General features: G+C 42.3%; 1 protein-coding gene across 1 annotated transcript; it reads left to right on the forward strand.

The window, feature by feature from the left end:
- The first annotated feature begins 1,771 nt into the window (after positions 1-1,771).
- Positions 1,772-24,018, forward strand: Mtrf1 (mitochondrial translation release factor 1). Its single transcript, XM_048421968.3, has 10 exons — positions 1,772-2,050; positions 3,788-4,213; positions 5,802-5,893; positions 7,524-7,605; positions 7,768-7,875; positions 10,668-10,840; positions 12,803-12,920; positions 15,383-15,519; positions 18,729-18,827; positions 23,541-24,018. Exons 2-10 carry the CDS (start codon positions 3,796-3,798, stop codon positions 23,652-23,654), a joined length of 1,341 nt encoding a protein of 446 aa, XP_048277925.3. The 5' UTR covers positions 1,772-2,050; positions 3,788-3,795; the 3' UTR covers positions 23,655-24,018.
- Positions 24,019-24,474: the final 456 nt, after the last annotated feature.

A 24,474-nucleotide genomic window follows, 5' to 3' on the forward strand; every position in this document is an offset into this window, starting at 1 on the left:
GGAACTGAATAGAAAACACGGATATCAATTCACACATCTTCAAACACCTGATCTTTGATAAAGAAACAAAATATATCAAATGGAAAAAAGAAAGCATATTTAACAAGTGGTGCTGGCATAAGTGGATATCAACATGTAGAAAAATGAAAATAGACCCATATCTATCACCATGCACAAAACTCAAGTCCAAATGGATCAAAGACCTCAACATAAAGCCAGACACACTGAACCTCATAGAAGACAAACTGGGAAGTACACTTGAACACATTGGCACAGGGAAGCACTTCCTAAATAGAATCCCAGCAGCACATACACTGAGAGAAACAATTAATAAATGGGACCTCCTGAAACTGAAAAGCTTCTGTAAAGCAAAGGACACGGCCAACAAGACAAAACGACAGCCTACAGAATGGGAAAAGATCTTCACTAACCCCATATCAGACAGAGGTCTGATCTCCAAAATATGCAAAGAATTCAAGAAATTGGACACCAAAATATCACATAATCCAATTTTAAAAATGGAGTACAGAACTAAACAGAGAACTCTCAACAAAGGAATCTAAAATGGCTGAAAGACACTTAAGGAAATATTCAACATCCTTAGTCATCAGAGAAATGCAAATCAAAACAACTGAGATTCCATCATACACCTGTAAGAATGGCCAAGATCAAAAACACTGATGACAACTTATGCTGGAGAGGTTGTGGGGTAAAGGGAACACTTTTGCATTACTGGTGGGAATGCAAGCTGGTACAACCCCTTTGGATGGCAGTGTGGCGATTTCTCAGAAAATTAGGAAACAACCTTCCTCAAGACCCAATAATACCACTTTTGGGTATATATCCAAAGGATGCTCAATCGTACCACAAGGACATGTGCTCAACTATGTTCATAGCAGCATTGTTTGTCATAGCCAGAACCTGGAAACAACCTAAATGCTCCTCGATTGAAGAATGGATTAAAAAAAAAATGTGGTACATTTACACAATAGAGTACTACACAGCAGAAAAAATAACAACATCTTGAATTCTGCAGGAAAATGGATTGAGCTAGAAAACATTATTTTGAGTGAGGTAACCCAGACACAGAAAGACAATTATCACATGTACTCACTCATAGGTGGTTTTTAAAGATAAAGCAAAGAAAGCCAGCCTACAAACCACAATCCCAGAGAACTTAAGACAACAATGAGAACACTAAGAAAGACTTACAAAGATCTAATCTACATGGGAAGTAGAAAGTAGAAAAAGACAAGATCTCCTGAGTAAATTGGGAGCATGGGGACCTTGTGGGAGGATTGAAGTGAGGAGGGGAGAGGCTGGGAGGGGAGCCGAGAAAAATGTAGAGCTCAATAAATATCATGGGAAAAATAAAATGAAAATAAAACAAAACGAAACAAACAAACAAACAAAAAACCCTCAAGTCTATAGATATAGCTCAGTGGTAGTGCACTTGTCTAGCATGCATGAGTCCCCTAGCTTTAACTTCTTGCACTCTTAAAAAAATAAGTTAGAAACTACTGCTTTAAGGGTTTGTAACACGTAAATAAATCCCTGTGATTTCACCTATAATATATTGTAGAATTTAATATTTAAATTAGGAAAAAGTCTCGGTTCTAGGTTTTCAAGTAGCTGAAAAACCTAAGTTTAGAGTGGAGGAAGGATCAAGAGGCTTGGGGTGGGGTCAAGGAGACCTGGGGAAGGAAAAACTACAACTCCCAGGATTCCTTGGTTAGGGAACAGGCAAGAATGATTGGCTCCCTCTGGCCATCATGCCGCTTGGGCTTCCGCGCCAAACTTATTTGGAGCGTGGGCTTTCCAGAAGAAAGTCCTTCCCGCTTCATCATTTCTTGTTTACTGTTAAGGACACCTAAGGATGACTATTCTGCCAGAAGCGTCAAAATGGAGGAGGAGCCAAGTACAAACGTAACCCGGAAGCAGTTGCCTGGAAATGAGCATGTCTGAAGTACCTTGAGCTGAAATGTTGCTGACACGGAAGGTTCAGTTTTCAGCAAGAAACGAGAACGTCGTTTTTTCTTCTTTTGCTTAGGTATTCACGATTCTTTCTTGGCCTTAAGAAGACTTTATTATTTACCATTGCCCACTAATGTTACTTCCATATAGAATCGCTCCAGACATAAACAATATGATTTTCCCATTCTGCTTCTGGAGCCCGTTTAGTGCCATTTTTAACATTCCCGAAACTGATGTCGAAGCCTTGCTCTTTCTAGCTTTAGGTGACCTTAGAAAGTAACATTACGGTTTCTGGCCTTCATAGTTACTCATTCCACGGCTGTTCCTAAAATGGAAAATTTAACTGTTATTACAAAAATCTGCCAACCTTTTATTCTTCTCACTGTCAGATGGAACACTCCTTCTGATGTATTCTCCAATTCCAGCTGTGATTAGCTAATAATTTGTTAAATTTATTAGTAAAACTCTGAATATTCTGAATAGTTAATTTGTAAATGATAGTGCTATTAGATTTAACGAGATCGAGGGAGTGTGTGTGTGTGTGTGTGTGTGTGTTGCCCAGCACAGCAACAACACTTGTAGTAAAGATTGCTTATGGTAATTTTTTATGCATGTTGGGTAAGTGCTCCACCCCTGGCCTGCATCCCCTGGACAATCTGCTAAACTTCGGTCTTTATTTGCAGTTTTAATTTCAGAAGGCAAAACATTTTTTCTTAGAAAACTTTATGTCCCCTCTCTTGCTTAATAAAGTCATAGTAATTCTTCTCTTAGTTCTTGATTTTCTGAGGGAAGAACACATAATTATTGTACATAGTCAGTTTCACCTAATCTGTCATTATTAAAAAGTTTGTGTGTGTGTGTGTGTGTGTGTGTGTGTGAGTACCAGCATGTATGCATGTGAACCACGTGCACACTTGGTGCTCATTCAGATCACTATTAGACCGCATTATTATTTTATAACTTTTTATTTTGGTTTGGTTTGTTGTTTTGGTTTTTCGAGACAGGGTTTCTCTGTAGCCCTCACTATTCTGGAGCTCACTCTGTAGACCAGGCGGGCCTCAAACTTACAGAGATCCATCTGCCTCTGTTACGGTGCTGGAATTCAAGGTGTGCACCACCACCGCCTGTCTATGTTCTAGCTTTGAAGTGTTTGTTTGTGTACTCATTTAAAGTTAAAAGTGTCCTCCCCCGTTGAGTGATGTGCCTGTCAGTTATACTCCTACCCACCGTCCTCGCTAATTTTGCATGTGTCAGGTTACTCTTTTTGTGTGTGTGTGCGCATGTGTGGGGTGTGCATGCCACACCACAGCTGTGCAGGTCAGCAACTCTCTGTGCCATGTGCGTCCCAGGGATTGAATTCGGAGGTTGTCAGACTTGGCTGTAGGTACTTCTAGTCTCTGGGCTATTTTGCCGACTCCTCACTTGTTTTAATATACTGTTACTTAGAGGTTTCAAGAATTTTGTTCGTGGGCTTACCCTGCTGGCACTTCCCTTTAAGCCCACTGCTTGAGAGGCAGAGGCAGGGCATCTTGGGCTACAGAGTGAGTTCTAGGGCAGCCAGAGCTACATAGTGAGACTTATTCTGAAAATAAATAAGTAAAAAAATAAAATTTAATTAAATATATATTTATATACGTATATTTATACGTATATATAAAACATACATTTATAAGTGTGTGCATCTTTCTGAGTTATTGGCTGTCTTTGGAGCTGAATGAAGCCATGAACTAAAGGTTTCTCTGAAATTCTTAGTTTTATTAAACCATATTATCTTTAGACTTGCTCCTTTCAAATTGTACATCTTACATTACAGCCGCTGAGATGAACCGTCCCCTGTGTATTTGGTTTTTTCGGAATCCACCTCTTAATGCTTGCCCTCAAAAACACGTCTTCCTCCATCGTCAGCAATTAAGACAGATAAATCTTGATACAAGGCTGTGGGGTTTTAGACAAAACAAGAGTCACGTTCTCCCTCAACTATTAAGTAAGAATTGGTCCAGGAGCTACTATCATCAAGATACAAAGATGCTTTGGAAACATAAAGCTCTACGGAAGTATATGGATGACCTGAATAAAGAGTACCGAGCCCTTGAGCAGTGTTTGCAGGATGTCTCAGAGCATGAAGGAGAGCGAAGGGATGCACACAGAAGGCATGCTGAGTTGGCGCCGCTTGCAGCTGTTTATCAGGAAATCCAGGAGGCCGAACAAGCCATTGACGAGCTAGAGTCAATGTGTGAAAGTAGGTGAATGATAGCTATGGGTGTATAAGTATGTAACCGATTCAGCTTTGAACTGTTTTTAAGAAGCCTATAATGCTTTAAAAAAAAAAAAAACAACCCAATGCTTGGTACAAGGAGAACGATATCCTCACTCAGTGTTTGACGTATTTCAGTTGCTGAGGATCTGCTAAGAGTCCAGGCTCTTCATAGTCCTTACTAAGAGGGTTAGATTCTGGGAGACTTGATATCATCATGAGTTAATTTACTGAGCACTGTTGCACATATAGGAATACAGAGTGATATAGTTCTCCTATCGCAGGACTTCTGTGTTGTAATAGGAGAGGATGTATGTGTCATTGATGATATGATCCCTAGTCTAATAAAGAATTATTAGGGTTCTGGCTGGGTGGTGTTAGCACATGCCTTAAATTTCCAGCACTCAGGAGGCAGAGGCAGGTGGATCTCAATGAGTTTGAGGCTAGCCTGGTCTACAAAGCCAGTTCCAGGACAGCCAGGACTGTTACACAGAGAAACCCTTTCTCGAAAAAAACAAAAAAACCAAAACCCAAATACATAGGGTTCTAAAGAACATCTCAGCCCTCAAAATCAGACAGGATAGATGGAAGCTACTAGATGACACTACATTGTTAAGAACCTCACAGTTTGGGTTTGGTTTGGTTTGGTTTGGTTTGGTTTTTGGTTTTGCGAGGCAGGGTCTATCTGGAGTCCTGGGAGTAAAGACGTGTGCCCCACACTGGCTTCAAAGAAAGTTTTGTATTTTATTTGTGATATGTATTTTGTTTTGTTTTGTTTTAGAGCGTTAGCTGTGTTATTTTTTTGTTGTTGTTTTGTTTTGTTTTTGAGACAGGTGTAGAGGGTACAAATGCTCACAGATTAGCCCTGGAGAAACTAGGAATGTTAACCACGCAGGATTGCCTCCTCAGTGGAGGAAATGGCTACCTCGTTTCCACCCACAGGACTGGGAGTGGATATTGTTGATAACATGGTGCCCTCTGCTCTCTGGAGTGCCAGGCCTCGCCCAAATCCCCCAGAATGTGCCGACACTCTTCCTTCCCTAGATCTTTAACTTTGTTTCTCAGTCACTAGAACCCACACATACTTTACAGCCTGCTGACCCCGCTCAGACAGTGTTAGAAGTGTTTACATCTGCTTTGCAGAAGAGTATCCATGTAGTCATGCCTTAAGCTTTATTGCGCACGTGGGATTGGGGTAATTGTTACCAGGAAACTTTGCCCCAAAATTGTACTGTATTTAAATATGACTAAAATAAACTGGCCTTGTGCCTGACTCCAGAAGTTGGAACCAGCCCGGCTTAACTAAGTTGTGCTGAAACAGGTTTCCTTCTTGCTTCTAGCAGTTTGTTTCTCTGTCAGCTGTAGAATTTGCAAGGACCTCCCACTCCCACCCCCCACCTGTCAGGGTTTTTGGAGGCTAAGACTGGGAAGATAAGGTCAAGACCTGTCTGGGCTACCTAGTGAGAGTTATTTCTCAAAACAAAATCTTCATAGACATCAATGATGTAGTTATTTAATACTTTCTAAGATTTTTTTAAAAAGAATTTACTATTCTCCCTCTTGCTGGTTTTAGGTCTAAATAAACAAGATGAGAAGCAGTTGCAAGAACTTATATCAGAAGAAAGGCAAATCATTGATAAAAAGATCAACACACTGTATAGTAAGGTATGTTTCAGGCAGCATCCCAATCTCAATAGTGCTAACGTGAAGGAATAGTATTTTTTCAAGATTATGCTTTGATGCTCCCAATAACTTTCCCTAGCGGTGTTCTCTTAACACGATGAGTAATTAATTAAGCTATACTTAGTACAGTTGGCTGAAGGATATTAGAAGAGAAATTGAGATGTCAGTGAAGCAACTCCCACGGGGAGAGAAAAATCATAACAGAAACTATGGACTTGTTAGGTGGAAAAGCCTAATACTGCAGTGAGGAGATTTAGGAGACCCCTGAGATGGCTCAGCAGGTGGAGGTGCGCCTGTACACACCTGACCTGACAACCTGAGTTCCAGTGTATCAGACAAGGTGACAGGAGAGAACTCACTCCCCTGAGTTGTCCTCCGACATCCACACGGCATGTGTATGTGGCAGGTATACACGCACACATCTTAAAAAGAAGTATAGTCACCGTGGGCACAAGGCAGCTGGTTTTAAGCGTTAGAAAACAAATAGGTAAGTTCATGGTGATGGTGTCGGACTGAAAACTTACACGCTGAATGTGAGGGAACGAATCTAAGTGCAGCGCTGGGTAGTCAGCACAGGTCTGAAGTTGGGACTAGTGAGGCTGTGGCATTCTGATGACTGTCAGGGTTGTGATACATTAGCTCACATTAGCTAATAATTTAGATATAAAAGGGTAAATTCTACAATGGTGACCTCATTTCTTCTAGTCCAGTAGGTGGTTTCTTTTTAAAGACAGGGAAGCCTATAGACCACGTTTCCCCCTGTGGTGGTTACTGGCATCGTCCCTCTAGCTTCTTACCGTGGAATCCTCATTTTGAGGACTTTGAAGGATGAATAAAGACAGCACCTAGTGAACCAAAGGGAAAACATGTCTAACACTTGGTCTGACATTCTCTGCCACAGTCCGTCATTTCAAGCAGAGATGGAGTGTTTCAGAAATTGGCGGTAGGGAGGAGAGTCATAACATGATAACATGTAGGTCCTTATAGTTGATTTGAAAGACCTTTTAATAATCAGGAGATTGTTTTCATATTCTTCCTAAGAGGAAAACTCTTTATTAGGAACCCAGGAACCCCCCCTTTTTTTTCTTGTCACATGTGAGAAGCTATTTGAGTCTTATCTTGAGTCCCCTTAACATAGTCTTTAAACAGAATGACCCCACCGAGAATGCAAGGTGTGGCGTGGTGCTGACCACCGGTTATGGCAGGGGAGACTATGTAATTATATGACCATGCCTTTATTTAGAGTAAAGAAGATTTCAGAATCATGCTTCATTTACCAGATGAAAGATGCCACTGTTTAGAACTCATTTTAAGAGGCAAAGTCTGAACAGAGTAGAACATTCTGGACTTTGGTCTTAATTAACTTCATTTCAGAAAATGAAATTGATCTGATAACATTGTAGAAAATACTCAGACAAGTAACCTCATTGATATGTGAGCTGATTATCTAATTAGATTACTTAGGATATGGTTTTAGGACTTAACCTTTGTGGGATATTACATGATTTTGTTAATTATTGGCTTCCAAAATATATTTTGAAGGCTTTGATTTAGGTGATACTATACCGAGGAAAACAAACACATTAGTGAGCGCATTTTTCTGCTTTTCCAGCTTTTGGAGCAGCTGGTGCCAGAGGAGAAGCATGACGGAAGTGACGTCATCTTAGAGGTGACGTCTGGGAGAACCACTGGAGGTCAGAAAAGTCACATTACCTGACTTTTACTCGGCTGGACGTCACCATACTTGAAAAACCCATTACACGTGTTTAGTTTTGGAAACATTTCCTGAGTGCTTATATCTAAGGACGCACTCTGTAATATTTGTGCTTACGAATATTTTGTATTTTTTCTTTTAGGTGATATCTGCCAACAGTTTACCCGAGAAATATTTGATATGTATCAGAATTATTCATACTATAAACACTGGAAATTTGAGCTGCTGAACTACACACCAGCAGATTATGGTAAACATAAATTAAAGACTTTGTCAGAGGTGCTAAAACTTATTTTACTTATAATGCTGGGTTTAAAAGCATGCGCCACCACATCTGGCCTACAGTAAAGTTCTTCGCCAAATTAAAGGCATCAGGATGGGAACCATGCTCCTCAGAAGGATATGAATTAAAGAAAGAGTTCCTATGGAAACTAGATATCCACTTTTCCTAAGCTATCGCAAAGAAGCAGACATGGTGGCCCACACCTTTAATTCTAGTACCAGGAGGCAGAGACGGGCAAATCTCTATGAATTTAAGGCTAGCCTGGTCTACATATTGAATTCTAGTTGAGACAGAGCTGCATAGTGATACCATGTCTCAATAAATAAAAGATAAAAATAAATAAATTAAAACTTAAAAGCTATTTTAAAAAAAAAACCTTTATAAAATACAATTGAGGGGCTGGAGAGATGGTGTTGGACTCTAGTGTCCAACCCGAGAAGGAGTCACCCCCAGAGACCACCTCACATACCACAGCCGATGCAAAGCATGAGGATTTTATTAATTCTGTCATGACAGGGTCCCTCAGCATTCGGAAAGCTGAGAGACCTCGAATAGCTGGTACAGTCTACTTTTAAAGGAGAAGGCCCCATAGAAACAAGAGGGGTTGTTTCTTGACCATTATGATTGGCTTATTCGAAAAGGGCTAATACCAATAATTGACTGGAGAACTATTGTCAGATCAGATGAGGTAAGAGGTCATTTTGACCCCGTTTCCCAGGGGACTGAGTCAAAACATACGTGTATGGGTAATTGTTCAGGAACTGAGTACGTGCATGTGTAGCTGTTAGGTCCTTGGTTCCCAGGGGAGGAGGGGAAGCACTAAGGCACGAAGGCTGAGAGGGTTCAGAAGTGACTTCAGAATTGTCTTAAAGTCTTACAATGGTTCAGTAGCTAAGAGCACTTAGCTACTTCCAGAGGAGGGGATTCAGGTCTCAGCACCCACATAGGGATCCACAACTCACAACCACAACTCACAACCATCTATAACTCCAGTCCAGAGGATCAGAGACACCTTCTTCTGGCTTCCAAGAGCACCAGGCATGCATGTAGTACACAGACATACAGACAAAACACCCATACATGTAGATTTTTAAATTTTAAAAATAATAATATTAATAAAATGCAATCAGAAGATGACCTTAAGGTTCTGTCTGCTGGGTAGCAGTATCACACCATGGTAGACGGAGGAGTTATTTATTTGTTTATTTTCGAGACAGGGTTTCCCTGTGTAACAGTCCTAGCTGTCTTGGAACTAGCTCTTGTAGACCAGGCTGGCCTCGAACTCACAGAGATCCACCTGCCTCTGCCTCCTGCTGCTGGGATTAAAGGCATGCGCCACCACCACCCGGCGACAGAGGAGTTATTAATGATTAACTACAAAACCAAAGTGGGGTAAAAGGATTAATTAAGGTAAACAGCAAATGAAATGGAAGTTAGTGTGCTCCATTAGTAAACTGTGGTTGGTACAGATTGGCAAGTCCAGCTATACAATACCTTCATTACCTTACTCTAGGACAGCGGTTCTCAACCCTTTCATACAGTTCCTCGTGTTGTGGTGACCCCAAACATAAAATGATTTTCATTGCTACTTCATAACTGTAATGTTGCTACTGTTATGAACTGTAAATATCTGTGTTTTCTGATGGTCTTAAGGACCCCTGTGAAAAGGTGGTTCAACCCCCAACTGGATTGAGACCCACATGTTGAGAATCACTGCTCTAAGGTGTATCAACCTTTCAGCCATCTTTTGAAATTTAGGTAACAAGAATCTTCTTAGCCTTTTCTTCCAGAAGATAGCATATTGGTCCAGAGAAGCCAATGGATGATCTGTTTCACAACTAAATGTCAACATTGCATTTAATCCTCTAAACATGTTTCTCTTTTCCCTGCAAAAATCTCTGGATTTTTCTGAAACAGAGTGAAGCCATGACAAATTTCAATTTCATATCCCACTCTTTTCAAATTATTTCCCTTCCCAGGCACAATGGCTCACGCCTTTACTCCCTGTACTCTGGAGGCCAGCATGATCTATATACTGAGTTCCAGGATAACTAGGGCTATGCAGTGAGACCTACAGAAAAAGGGACAGAAAGAAAGAAAAAAGGAAGGAAGGAAGGAAAGAAAGGAAAAAAATTCGTCTTATGTCATAAGAATATTTTTAAAAACTGTTAGATAAGAAGCTAAGGCCAAAGAACTAAGATGTGTGTGAGAATCCACACCATGGGTGTTCTTTTAGTTCTTGAAACTTAGAAGGACAAAAGATATTCAATTATGTTATTGAGTTATGTTATGTTATGAATATATGATGCATAGTTGCCTAAACATTTGCAGGTAATTCAGTGTCCCATTATTCCCCCTTTCTTTGCTTAATAAACAGCAAAGTAAAAGTTGCTGTTTATAGAAAAGTTTAAATCCAAAAAGTACAAGCCATATGTTGTGTACAGTTGCAATCCCAGCATTCCAGAGACTGACACAATATTGTGAGTTTAAGGCCAGCCTGGGCTAAATAGCAAGACCCTAACTTAAAAAAAAAAAAAGATGCAAAAAATACTCCCCAGAGATAACCATAAGTAATACCTTTTTACTGTTTTATGTTTTATCTTACATATTAATATATTCTACTTTGAACTATGTAGCTTATCTCTATTTCAGGTTCCCATTTCAGGTGCTCTGCACAGTCAGGCCTTAGACTGAGGATAGCTGCAACCCTAATCTCCTTCAAAGCAGACTGCACAGTACTGCTGCATCTTTTTCTCTAGGTGGACTCCATCATGCGGCCGCCCGCATTTCCGGAGACAGTGTCTATAAGCATTTGAAGTACGAAGGTGGAATCCACAGAGTTCAGCGCATCCCAGAGGTGGGCCTGTCGTCACGGATGCAGCGCATTCACACAGGAACAATGTCAGTGATTGTCCTTCCGCAACCAGATGAGGTAACTCCACCAGGACCCTGAAACTGGCTCCATGTAATGTAGATAGATTGTCCTGAGAAACCCTGCCTTCTAGAAGAGTCTGTTTTCATGGTTGACAGTTGAACTTAATAATCTTTATTGAGAATCTTTAACTCTACCCCAGGTAAATCACCCTCATTATCCCTATAACGTTTTGTTTGGTTTCGTTTCATTTAAAGAAGTCACAGGGGCTGGTGGGATGACTCGGTAGTTAAAAGTACTTATTGCCAAGCCTGATGACCTGAGTTTCATCCCTGGATTCCACAGGGTGGAGGGAGAGAATTAACTCCTACAATTGTCCTCTGACTTCCACAGGTACACCATGGCACACACACACACAAATAAATCCAATAAAACAGCAACAATCCCCTCCCCCATAGTCATAACAGGCAAATGGTCCAAACTCAAGGTGGCCGCATGGTTTTAATCTCTCTAAAGGGAGAGTATCCTTCATTGCACTTCCAGCTTCAAGCAGCTCCAGGTGTTCCTTTGGCTTTGATGTACAGTGTTAGCTTCTACTTTGAATTCACATGGTCTTCTTTAAGCAGGAAACTCAGTGTCTTGTCAGGACACTTATGGTTGTATTTAGAGTCTATCTGGATAATGTAGTAGGATCTTTTTTTAGGAAATTTTTGTTAGCATTTATTTAGCTGTGTGTCTGTATGCTAGTGAGCACACGTGTCCCATAGGTTGCATATGGAGGTCAGAGAAGAACTCACAAAGTTGGTTCTGACCTACCATGTTGGTCCCAGGCATGGACCTCTGGTCTTCGGCCTCAGCAGCAAGTGAGCCGCCTCACCAGCCCTGTGTTCTTATGAACTCAATTATGTCTGCTCAGATCGCCTTTTCAAATGAAAGTTCAAGGGGTTAATATGTGACCCACAGTGAATACACACACACAAAGGGTGGGGCAAGAGGAGAGTGTACTCAGGAGCCTCAGGAGCTCCTAGTTCAGAATTCACCCATTCACATACATGTACTTACCTCAAAGAGATTATAATAGTCTTAAATCCCTGAAACAAGCCATCTGCTAGATTCAGTCTCTTTGACAAGAGAGAAAAGGAGTATCAGAAGTAATTAGCCTGAGCTGCTCCACTGACTGGGGCTAAAGCCCTGCATAACTAACGCCATGCTAAGCTTCTTTGTTCTCCACCACCCACCCAGCTCCACCGTATCTGTGCCCTGGTTGTCTGTGAGCTGGAACAGGGCGGCAGCATGTCACCCTGTCTGACTGTGGCTGAGACTGTGAGAGTGTGGGGCTGCTCAGGCGTTTCCCTGTGAGAGTGGCGTGTGAAGAGAGCTCAGTGGGCAGGCGAATGTCTACACTGGGGTTCTGGGAATAATGAGAATCAAGGATGTGTGTTATAGACATGTTTGTGTTCTCTATAACTGTGATATATACAGTGGTGAAACTCTTCAAAGATGCATAATTCAGAGATCTCCGATTCTAAGTCAGTACTTATAAAATGCACTCTTTAAGTGGGGATGAAGTTCAAAGGTGGAATGGTGACCTAGCATGTAATGCCCTGGGTTCAGTCCCTAGCACCGCAAAAGAATAAAATAGTATTTCATGGAAATAGGTCATTTATTAGCCTATGGTGGTGACACATGACTTTAATCCCAACACTTGGGAGGCAGAAGCGGGCTGATCTTTGAGTTTGGGGGCCAGCCTGGTATACAGCATTAGTTCTGGGACAGCTGGAACTACACAAAGAAGCCCTGTCTGGGGGGAAGGGGAGAGAGAGGAGAGAGAGAGAGAGAGAGAGAGAGAGAGAGAGAGAGAGAGAGAGAGAGAGAGAACAGGTCATTTATGGTTCTTTCTTTGGTATTCTTTCTTTCTCTCTCTTTTTAATTTATGATTTACATGTATAGTTTAGTTGAAATAAATCTCAGAGTTAAGTATTTGTGGAATTGTGACTTTACTTCTGTCTATTTTTGTCCTAGATAGATGTGAAAGTGGATCCCAAGGATCTGAGAATAGACACATTTCGATCCAAAGGAGCAGGAGGGCAGCACGTTAATACAACAGACAGCGCTGTGAGGCTCGTCCACATCCCCACAGGTGAGCCAGTCCTTGCTGTGGTCTTAGTGACTTTCTAGTTCTTCAATTGACACCATGACCAAGGCAACTATAAAACATTTGGCTCGGGGCTGGAGAGATGGCTCAGTGGTTAAGATCCCTGACTGCTCTTCCAGAGGTCCTGAGTTCAATTCCCAGCAACCACATGGTGGCTCACAGCCATCTGTAATGAGATCTGGTGCCCTCTTCTGGCCAGCAAGCAGACAGACAGAACACTGTATATATAATAAATAAGTCTTTAAAAAAAAATTTGGTTCAGGGATCATGGATTCAGAGGGTTAGAGTCCATGACCGTCATGGCAGGGAGCCTGGCAGCAGATGGGCAGGCACAGCACCAAAGCAGTTGTCTTGAACCACAAGCACAAGGCAGAGAGTTAACCTATGGTGTGGGCTTTGAAACCTTAAAGCCCACCCCCAGTGACACAGCTCCCCAATCATGGCACGCCTCCTAATCCCTTCCAAACAGTTCCACCAACCGAGGACCAGTATATTTGAACATATTCACAGTTCAAAGATGGCAGTGGCATTGTGGATCTGATGTACCAGCTGTGTCTGTTTTCTCCTGTTTGGAAACAGTTCCTCTTCTGAAGGATGCAGGTGGTAGGCATATCTGTGCAGGAAAGGTGCTCGGATACGCTGGACAGCACTGCTCCATGGGCGGCACTCTGTAAGTGGTGTTCCGTGAGTGGTGCCGTGGTTCAGGTCCAAAGGGCACAAATACAGCATGGCTGTGTCGTTGCTCTGAATCCTTTCTCACCCTGTAGATGAACTGCTGGTACCCCGAGGCTGATGTCAGGCCACTGGGTCCCCTTCATCAGCTGCAAGCTTTTGTTTATTTATTTAATTTGTTAAGGTGATTTTAAGGATACTTCCTGAGAAATGCATCGTTACACAGTTTTATCACTGGCTGAAAATTATAAATGATCACAAACTAAGATAGCTCTCAGTAGGTAATAAGGTTTTATAGGACAGCTATTGTCTGTGCAGACTGTCATTGGCCCAGTTGTCATGTAGTGCATTAGCATCATTTTTCAGACTAAAACAATGAATTATTTTTAAATTTTCATTTCTTTTTAAGTTACTAAAAAAATAATAATTGTGTGTGTCTGTGTGAGTGCATAGGTGTGTCTGTGTGAGTGCATATGTGTGTCTGTGTAAGATTGTGTATGTCCGTATGGTGTGTGTGTCTGTATGTGTGTATCTGTGTGAGCGTATACAGGTGTGTATGTCTCTGCATGCATGAAGGCCAGGAGTCTGACCCCAAAGAGCTGGAGTTACAGGTGTTTGCAGGACACCTGGCTTGTTACACGGGTGCTAGGATCCAAACTCTGTTCCTCCCAGTTGATCAGCAAATGCTAAACCAGGATTGGAGAGAGCGCCAGTTAGTTAAGATCACATACTGTTTTTGCAGAGACCCGGAGTGTAGTTCTCGGCACCTACACCAGGTGTCTCAGATCCGCCACCATGGGCACTGCGTTTGTCTTCCTTGGGGGCGAAGAGTGCAGTGGTGGGACTGCCACTGAGGACAGAACCGCAGGCTTCACCCCTGCTAGCTTAGCAAATGCTCTGCCCGTGAGCTACCTCCCAGACTTGTCAGAAGGAGGCCTTTCAACATCGGCCCTCTTTTTGTGATTGTGACTGAAAAGGAGAGGCCAAGCGCTTGTGGAAGCACAGAGAGTAGACAGCACTTCCTAGAGACTGGCAGAAGGGAAAGGAAATGTTCAGGGATGAAAGGGAACCTGACCAGATGCTGCCTCAGCCTTCCCACCTGGAGATCCCAGGGTCACCCCACACAGCACACCCATGAAGTCCCGGTGCGCTGTAAGCCCGGCACTTAAGAGGCTGACGTCAGATCACCAACTTAAGGACTGCCTGGACTGTGTAGGAAGACGTTGTCTAAGAAAGAAAAGGTACAGTGACACACATCTTTACTCCCAGCACTTAAATGGGAGGCAGAGGCTGACAGATCTCTGTGAGTTCAAGACCAGCCTGGTCTACAGCATAGAGAAACCCTGTCTTAAAAAAGAACAACAAACAAACAAAGAACACTAAAAAAAGACTCCATAGTGTGTACCTGTCTTGAAAACAGAAAAGGAAAAAGAAACAAGAAAAAGGTGAGCTATCCCATATAGACATCAGAGTCTAAGCAGGCACATACGGTTCTTCCAGTAGTTTCTGCGGCATGCTAAGTCTGAACTGCTGTTTCCATTTCGCCATGACTCCTGATTAATCTTTCCCCTTAAAATGCTCCTCGGCTGGGCGTGCTGCTCCACACCTTTGATCCCAGAACTCCTGAGGTAGAGGCCGGCTGAGCTCCAGACCGTCCAGGGCTACTCAGTGAGACCCTGTCACAAGTAAACAATAAATAAAATGTTCGCCCCTGCTCTGTTTGACCCATGGAAATGACAAGTGACTCTCTCTCTCTGATTCCTTTTGTTCTTCAGGACTGGTAGTAGAGTGCCAACAAGAGCGATCACAGCTAAGAAACAAAGAAATAGCTCTGCGTGTGTTGAGAGCTAGACTCTACCAACAGATCGTAGAGAAAGACAAGTGTCAGCAACAGAGTTCCAGGAAACTGCAGGTAAGGAAAGTGTAACAATTGCAACCCTGAAGGAAAGTCATTTCCTGTAGAAAATGCAGTGTGTCCTGACGTGCATGGACCTGTCCTAGAACAAGGAGAGCTCCAGTGCTCTCCCTGTAGCCTGAGGTGTTGGGGTTGCGTTTAGGCACGCCAGTTTCCAAAGGAGTAAATGTATAAAGAAAAGTATTTCACAGCCAGGCAATGGTGGTGGCATATGCCTTTAATTCCAGCACTCAGGAGGCAGAGGTGGGCATATCTCTGTGAGTTTGAGGCCAGCCTGGTCTATGGAGTGAGTTCCAGGACAGCCAAGGCTACACAGAGAAACCCTGTCTTGAAAAATTAAAATCTCCTAATTGTGTTATGTTGTAACTGTCTTGAAAGGAAATTGGTAGGTTTTTTTGGTTGGTTGGCTGGTTGATTCTTCGAAACAGAAGGTTTCTCTGTGTAGCCCTGACTGTCCTATAACTAGCTCTGTAGACCAGGCTGTCCTCAAAATCAAAGAGATCAGCCGGGTGGTGGCGCATGCCTTTAATCCCAGCACTTGGGAGGCAGAGGCAGGCGGACTTCTGTGAGTTTGAGGCCAGCCTGGTGTACAAGAGCTAGTTCCAGGACAGGCTCTAAAGCTACACAGAGAAACCCTGTCTCAACAACAACAACAACAACAAAAACAAAACAAAACAAAAAAACAAAGATCCCCCTGCCTCTGCCTCCTGAGTGCTGGGATTAAAGTTGTGCTCTACCACTGCCCAGCAGGAAATTGGTTTTAAGACAAAATAATTCTCTGGAAATTAGAAGATTTTAAGATGCTTAAAGACCTGTGAGTTTATTATTATTATTATTACTACAACTCTGTATGAATCAAGCATAAAAGGCACTTTGAGAAACAAGGAAGGGAGATTGCTGCTGTAGTCTGGAAGAATAAAAGGAAGATTGACTTCATTTCATGCCCTTTGGTACTTCTTGAATTTTGTTTAATATATGTGTATAGCATTAAATATAGTATGCAAAGCTGGGCATAGTGGCATATGCCTTTAATTCCAGGAGGTCAAGGCAGGCAGATTGCTATTTTACCTAGCAACACCCAAATTTTAAAAAAATCTTACATATAAAGTATGTTAAGTAGAAGTTATATAATACAAATATATAATAATATATTCTAAGCAATAAATTCCACTGTTTTAAGTAAACAAAGTAAAAATTGACATCCCCCCAAATGGTAAAGTTTCTCTTTGGAGAGGCTGGAAGAGAGAGTGGAGCTCAGAAATAAGTATGAATAGGATTGGGTATGGCGCTCAGGGGTAGAGCACGTGCCTAGTGTGTGCAGGGCTCTAGCTTTGAGCTCAGTACTACAGGAGGAAATGAGGGGGGGGAGGAGGGAAGACAGGCAGAAAAAAATGTTTTATGTGTTATTTACATATATGCATGCTACAATAAATCAAACTTGGAAGTTTCTATGGCCTTTTAGGAAAGTGGATTGTATAAATTTTTTAAATAGCAGGGCATGGTGGCACACCCCTTCAATCCTAGCACTTGGGAGGCAGGGGCAGGAGAATTCTGTGTTCCTAGACAGCCAAGGGCTTACACAGAGAAACCCTGTATTGGAGAAAAAAAAACCAAAAACCTTTTAGATATTAATCATTCTGCTTATCATGATATATCATAATATGAATATTTTCCCTGTTTGTCTTTCTAGCTTCCTTTGCTTACATTCCAGCTTGTAGCAGATGTGAAAGGGTAGATGGTATATTAAGTCTCATGTGAGTGGCCAGAAAGCCCTCTCAACTACCTGTGTACCCAGGAGCTGGTTTAGTAGCAATTTCTACTGTTTAGAACGTTTTCTTCAACCATACAGTGGTCTTTATGCAGTGCCTGTCCAATGCTTAACCCTCGTTCCCTCATCACCCAGGAAGTTCTGCAGATGCTTCAACCCCCCCAGCCTCTCCCCCTCTCCCCACCCCACGCTCCCACTCCCCAGGATTCTAATCCAGCTGACCTAGAGGAGTGGGTTCTAGTATGGTGCTTTTCAAACCCCGCTTGACAGAAGGAATAGCCGAGGGACTGTTTCAGAACACACAGTCCCTGGTTCACTACGCTTATGACTGGGTTTAGAAATCTGTAACTTCTCAAATTCTCCCAATGGGAAGTTTCATTTTGTACTGTTTGCCTCAGGCTTTAAGAAAGTGAGTCAGTGTTTGGGAGGCTGAGGCAGGAAGATTGCCAGTTCCAGATCAGCCTGTGCTGTCCAGTGAGAGTCTGTCTGAAGAAAGAACAAAAGAGCCGGGGGCTGGGGCAGTGGGAGAGAGTGAAGGAGGGATACAGAGAGTGCTGCATCTGTTTTGGGGGACAGGGCAGACTGAGCATACAAGTAACCATTGCATGGGGTGATCTGTGGGGATCCCAGTCTGCCAGTTTAAAGGAGTCAGAGAACATATTTCATTTACTGGGTGGGGGTGGTGGGGTGTGGTAGAGAAGGGCATCCCTTAACATGATGACCTATACAACACGTGACAATAACATGTAGCAAGTGGCATCGTAAAGGTTCACATGATTCTCAGAAATAATGTTGGGAAGCCTGCCCACGTTAAGAGGAACCCTCGATGCTCAGTTCAAGTGTGTGTTCTTAGCAGACAAGAAGGCCCCACAGGAGAAAGCTGCTCAGAGAACTGCCTTAGGAAGCCGAAGCAAGGCTGTTTGTGCAATCAGAGACACGCAGTGTTAACCTGGGCTTCTGCAGGAGTGGATGCTCACAGAGACACAAAGTCAGGATGTACTAAGATACTAGCAGGAAATAGGCATCTAGACAGTGGACCGAACCGGGAGTGCTTTCTCCCCAGAGTTTGCAACAAGTTACACAATGGCATAATATATTTTTGAAAATTAAATTCCAAAAAGGAAGGGAAGGGGGAAAGAGGCACATATAGTGGGTTCATTTGTAGAAGCCAGGAGAACTGAGGTTTGAGGCATTTCTTCTTACTCTAGCTGAGCTCTGCAGGTCTGTGGTCGTCTGTTTGGTGGGCTGGGGTGGAACCCAGGCCTTTCTGGGCAAATATGCATTTTTCACAGTCTTAAGATCTTATTCTGCCCGTTCTTGTCTTGGTCTGTAAATATAAGTGCTTTTTAGTCGAAACTTAAGATATATTAAGATTTAATAAATATTGTAGTTTTTAATTCTAAAATTAAAAAATATGATTCTTTCTATTATGGGACAGGTGGGAACAAGAGCTCAGTCAGAGAGAATCCGGACATATAATTTCACCCAGGATAGAGTCACTGACCACAGGATAGCGTTTGAAGTTCGGGACATTAAGGTAATTACTGAGTATGCTCTGTGTACCTTGGCTTTGTAAGAAAGTATAATCAGACTGAATCAGGCTGGAGGGATGGCTCACTAGTCCCAGGATCCACGTGGAAGGTGAGAACCACCTCATGCACGTTGTCCTTTGATCACTCAAGCACAGTGACACACATACACACAAAATAAGTGAGTGTAATAAACTCTAAATTCTATGTATTATTATATGACAAATAGACACACTTACATGTATTTATTAGTAATTTCCACAAAGTTAGCAGCTAAAAACAAAACCTTTTTTTTTTAATCTCATGAAGTTTTTGTGATGCCAGGAGTCAATCCCGAAGTCCCACACATGCTAGATAAATGCTCTATCACTTAGTGAGATCGCTCTCCCGTATCTTAGAATTCTGTAGGTCAGAAGTCTAGGCACAGCTGAGCTGTTCTCTGCTTGGGGTCTCACAAGGTAGGAACGAAGGCAGTGTGCGGCTCTACTCACTTTTCTGGACTCCTTCCTCTCACACTGTCCCAAGCTGTAGGACTGACATTCTCTTGCTCAGTTAGATGGAAGCTGCTCTTAGCCCTTAAATATTGCTGTAGCTTACTTTCCAAGTGGCTCCCTTGAACACCCTCTCCCCACTTTTAATCCTTTCTTACAGGAAAGGGTAGGCCTTTTTAAAGGTACATCTCACTAGGTGAAACCCACCAGGATGGCATTGTCTTCTATTAACTCAAAGTCACCTTATTCATTACCTAGTCGCTGAAGTCCTATTTCTTTATTGTCACAGGTTCCATCTGTAAAACAGAGACTTAAATATGATGAAACATCAGAAACATAGTAGAGTTAGACTTCCTACAGTGTGTGTGTGTGTGTGAGACAGATAGAGGGAGGGAGAGAGAGAGAGAGAGAGAGAGAGAGAGAGAGAGAGAGAGAGAAAATATTGATATTTTTTTCTTTTCTTTTTTGAGACTGGATCTCACTACGTGGCCTGGCTGGCCTGGAGCTCACTATGTAGACCAAGCCAGCCTCATACAGAGATCCACCAGCCTCTGGGAATAAAGGCATGCGCTGTCACACCTAACACTGTATATTCTGCTGATGTATGTGGTATGGCCATCTGTTAGAGAAAAGATCCTGTCAACATTGCTTGAACACCATTAGCTAAAATCCTTCTAGCCAGGACTACGAACACTAATACATTAATAGAGAAGTACACGGAAACTTTTCCTGTGCTGCCCCTGAAGCAAAAATGAACCAGTTTCCACAAAGGACTACGCGAACAAACCAGGGTCCTTTTCCTTGGCTCCTGGGATACCTAAGCTTATTCATCTTGATGCTGTCCTCTTTGTGCCTGTCTTAGGGTTTCTATTGCTGTGAAGAGACACTGTGACCACGGCCACTCTTAAAAGGAAAACATTTAGGCTGGGTGGTGGCGCACACCTTTAATCCCAGCACTCAAAAGGCAGAAGCAGATGGATCTTTGTGAGTTTGAGGCCAGTCTGGTCAGCAAGAGACAGGCACCAAAGCTACAGAGAAATCCTGTCTTGAAAAACCAAAAAAAAGGGAAATATTTAGTTGGCGGCTTACAGTTTCAGAGGTTTAGTCCATTATCATCATGGTGGGGCATGGTGGCACGCAGGCAGACATGGTGCTGGAGAGGGAGCTGAGAGTCCTACATCTTGTAGGCAACAGGAAATGGACTGAGACACTGGACTTGGCTTCAGCTTATATTGAGACCTCAAAGCCCACTCTCATAATGACACACTTCCTCCAACAAGGCCATCCATGTTGCAATAAAGTCACACCTCCTAATAGTATCATTCCCTATGAGCTATTGGGAGCCAGTTACATTCAAACTACCAGAGTACCCAAAACTAAAGCCAAGAAAAAGACATCAGTGTAAGACAGGCGATTCCTCTCCATGGGAACAGCTGAGATTGGGTGAGCCATGATGGTTGGCTACAGAGTCCACATGACTTATTGCCCCATCCATTCACATGTCACGGGTAGAGATTTGGTTATACCGTTATACTGTCTAGTCAAACAAAGTTAACAGATGCCTTTTACCTGTTCAAACATAGAACAGAAAATCATCTTTAGCTGATCTGTGCACACCACACATTCCCTACTTGTGCTAATACAGATATATATGACCTCTAAAAGCTTGTATGTTTTCAGAAAAAAAAAAGGACCAAACACCCTGTTTTGGAAAAAAAAATTTTCAGTCAACAAAGCGCCATACAAGATCCAGACACGCTGTATATTTCCCCTCTGTATGTGGCTTATTCTTTTTATGTAACTTTACTCTCTCTGTAAAGACTTTATTATTTTTAAATTATTTTATGGCTGTCTATACTAACTTTCTTTCCTTTATTTAACATCTAAGCACATTTTTTAAGCATTTTACCTTTCTAGACTTTTTTGTGTCTGGGCCTGACTTTTTGCTTGTCTGTAGTGTTCTTTGACTACGTGAGTCAAATTTTAAACTGCTGGACTTCCTCCAGAGGGGCTCTGGTGGCTGGCTCCACCAGCCTCAGTTATGAGAGAACCTAGTCTCATGCCTGTGGCTACTGACCCTGGAGTCACATTTACCTGACCCAGCTCTGGGAATTTGTTGTGTCGGCCTGCGACAGGCCTTTGTACCCAGGTCTGACTGCTCAAGTGCTCAGCTGCACAGCAGAACTTCTTAAAAGAGCCATGCACCTGTATGCCAAGCCTACCTGGGACACCACAGTCACCAGGAAGCCAAGTCCTCTGAGTCCGGAATCTGGACATCGGGCACTATTTGTCGTCAGCTCACAAATAATGACATGAAGGCTTATTAATTATGAAAGTTTGGTCTTAGCTTAGGCTTTTTTCTAACTACTTCTTATAACTTAATTAACCTGTTTCTATTAGTCTATGTTCTACTATGTTACCTTTCCTTTGTCCTGTATGTCTAACCTGTTCTGCATCGCCTGGTGTTTCCTGCTAGCCTAGATTCATCCCTGACTTCCCCTCTCTCTGCCCGGAAGTCCCGCCTATTGACTTCCCCTCTCTCTGCCCGGAAGTCCTGCCTATTCTCTTCCTGACTATTGGCCATTTAGCTGAGCTCTTTATTAAACCAGACATGTCTTCACAGTGTAAACAAATATTCCACAACAGGGAGATGCTTTCTCAGAGCCACATAGGGAGTATTTGGCAGGGAACAGTGCACACTAATTTGGCCACAGATTTGTGAAGGACTGCCATTATGTAAGTAATATAATATGAATGAAATGGGTTAATTGTCGGGACGAGAATATGATACTTTTTTTTTTTTTTAGAAGACTGGCACATTCTTTTGTAACTAATAGAAGGATCACAGACAACATTTTCTCTCAAGCGTAGCGTGCTAACAGGAAGTGGTGTCATAACAACTCATCAAAGGGTCTTCAAAGATAGGCAGTTGGCCAGTTTCAAAAGTTCATTCAGATTTCTTTGCCTAATGTCTAGAGTCATTGGAAAAATTGAAGTCACAATATATTGATTTCAAATTAAAATGCTAACTTACGCAATTTGTTCTTTTAGATTTACTTTCTACTTAAGACAAAAAATAAGCGGTGAACTCTGGGACTCTCTATGTTAGCAGTTATGTTCATAATATTACAGAATATTAGTATACCATTGTTGCTGTGCAAAGACTATAAAGAAATGGATACTACTTTGCTTTATTATTGATTATCAGGTGTGTTAGCCTTCCATCAATGTAACAGTTACCTGCGAAAACCAACTGAAAAGGGGAAGACGTTATTTTATCTCAGTTCTAGAGGTTTAGTCCGTGTGTCCTAGTTACTATTCTGCTGCTGTGAAGAAAAGCATTTAACTGTGGGCTTCCTTACAGTCTGTCATGAAATATTCCTTTACACTGCGTGAAGATATGGCATGTGATTGGCTTAATAAAAAGCTAAATGGCCGATAGCTTGGCAGGATTTTAGGGGCAGAGAGAAAGCTAGGAAGAAGGGTGGAGTCACAGGGAAACATGAGGCGACTTAGAGGAAGCATGGCCTGTGGGCCATAAGGTAACAAGCCATGAGCTATGTGACAGCAGGTAAATTAATAGAAATGGAATAGTTTAAGTTATAAGAGCTAGTTATAAACAAACCTAAGCTATCAGCTGAGCTTTCATAATTAATAATAAATCTCCATATCATGATTTGGGAACTGGCTGAGGGGACAGAGAAAGATTCATTACAATTGTTTCCAAAGACCATCACATTGGAGAGTGTGGCAGTAGGCAGGCGTGGTGCTGGAGCATTTGCTAAGAGCTTACATCTTGTCTGAGAGATGTAAAGCCCTTCCCCAGTAACAGGCCTCCTCCACCAAGGCCACACCTAGGCTTAAACAGCCCCTAGCTGGGAAGCAAGCATTCAGATATATATGAGCCTGTGGGGGCTGTTCTTACTCAAAGCACCACACACAACTCTCTGGCCCCTTGTATTGGGCCTGTGACAGCACAGTGCATCACGGCAGAAGGTGGGAGGCAGGCAAGACATTTGCCTCATATCCTGGAAGTAAAGCGGAGAGGAACAGATTGGCGTGCTTCAGTTCCAGTCAGGACTCACATTCCATTAGGCCTCCTCCTTAGCTGTCTACCACTTTCCAATAGCAGCAGGCCGAGGGCCTAGCGCTTAGCACAGGGGCTTTAGGAAACACCCAAGGTTCAAACTATTCATCAGGTTTCATAATAACTCCATCTTTTTTCATCAGGAATTCTTACGTGGTGAGAAGTGCTTGGATCAACTAATTCAGAGACTGCTTCAATCAGCAGATGAAGAGGCCATTGCTGAATTTTTGGATGAAAGCCTTAAATCAGTGAAATAAATGCAGCTTATTATTTATTATTATATAAATGAAATGGACTTTGATGAAGACACAAACAGGTGTGGAAATCTTAGTGAATATTCATAAAGTATAGGTGTATAGTACAGAGTTTTTTATAGAAATCATTTTAATGAATGAAAGTCACATATTTTTGGTTTTGGTTTTTCAAGACAGGGTTTCTCTCTGTGTAGCCTTGACTGTCCTAGAACTCACTCTGTAGACCAGGCTGGCCTCAAACTCACAGAAAGTCACATTTCTTGATATAAAGGTCTATTTTTGGGTTTAAGTAAATCCAACCCCTCAAGTAGAAAATAAGCTTGTAACATCAAAAAGAGAAATAAAATATTAAGACTTGGCTGTGTAAGATGAGTCGACTGTTTCTTTAGGCCTTTTAAAAACCATAAGCAGTCAGGCAGTAGTGGTGTATGCCTTTAATCCCAGCACTCGGGAAGCAGAGGCCGACGGATCTCTGTGAGTTCAAAGCCAGCCTGGTCTATAAGAGGTAATTCAAGAACAGCTAGGGCTACACAGAGAAACCCTGTCTCAAAAAGAAAACAAATGCATTTGATTCCAAGTTAGCTATAAGTCACCACGCCTATCTTATATAAAATTACAGTCAGTAGTTATTAAATATTTGAAACAGAAGCGATGCTTGCAGGCAGCTCACACACCAAGAACTCTTCAACGGAGGGAGGGGGTCTTAGTAAAACTCTAAAGGCAAGTAATGACTAGAAGGCGATGTAGAATCATTTTGAATATGAAAATGTAATAAACTCTATCCAAAAATTGGCGTAAAAGCAGTAAAGATGAGCCAGGCTGT

This window comes from Myodes glareolus, chromosome 12 (assembly GCF_982192425.1).
Source record: "Myodes glareolus chromosome 12, mMyoGla1.1, whole genome shotgun sequence".
NCBI lineage: Eukaryota > Metazoa > Chordata > Mammalia > Rodentia > Cricetidae > Myodes > Myodes glareolus.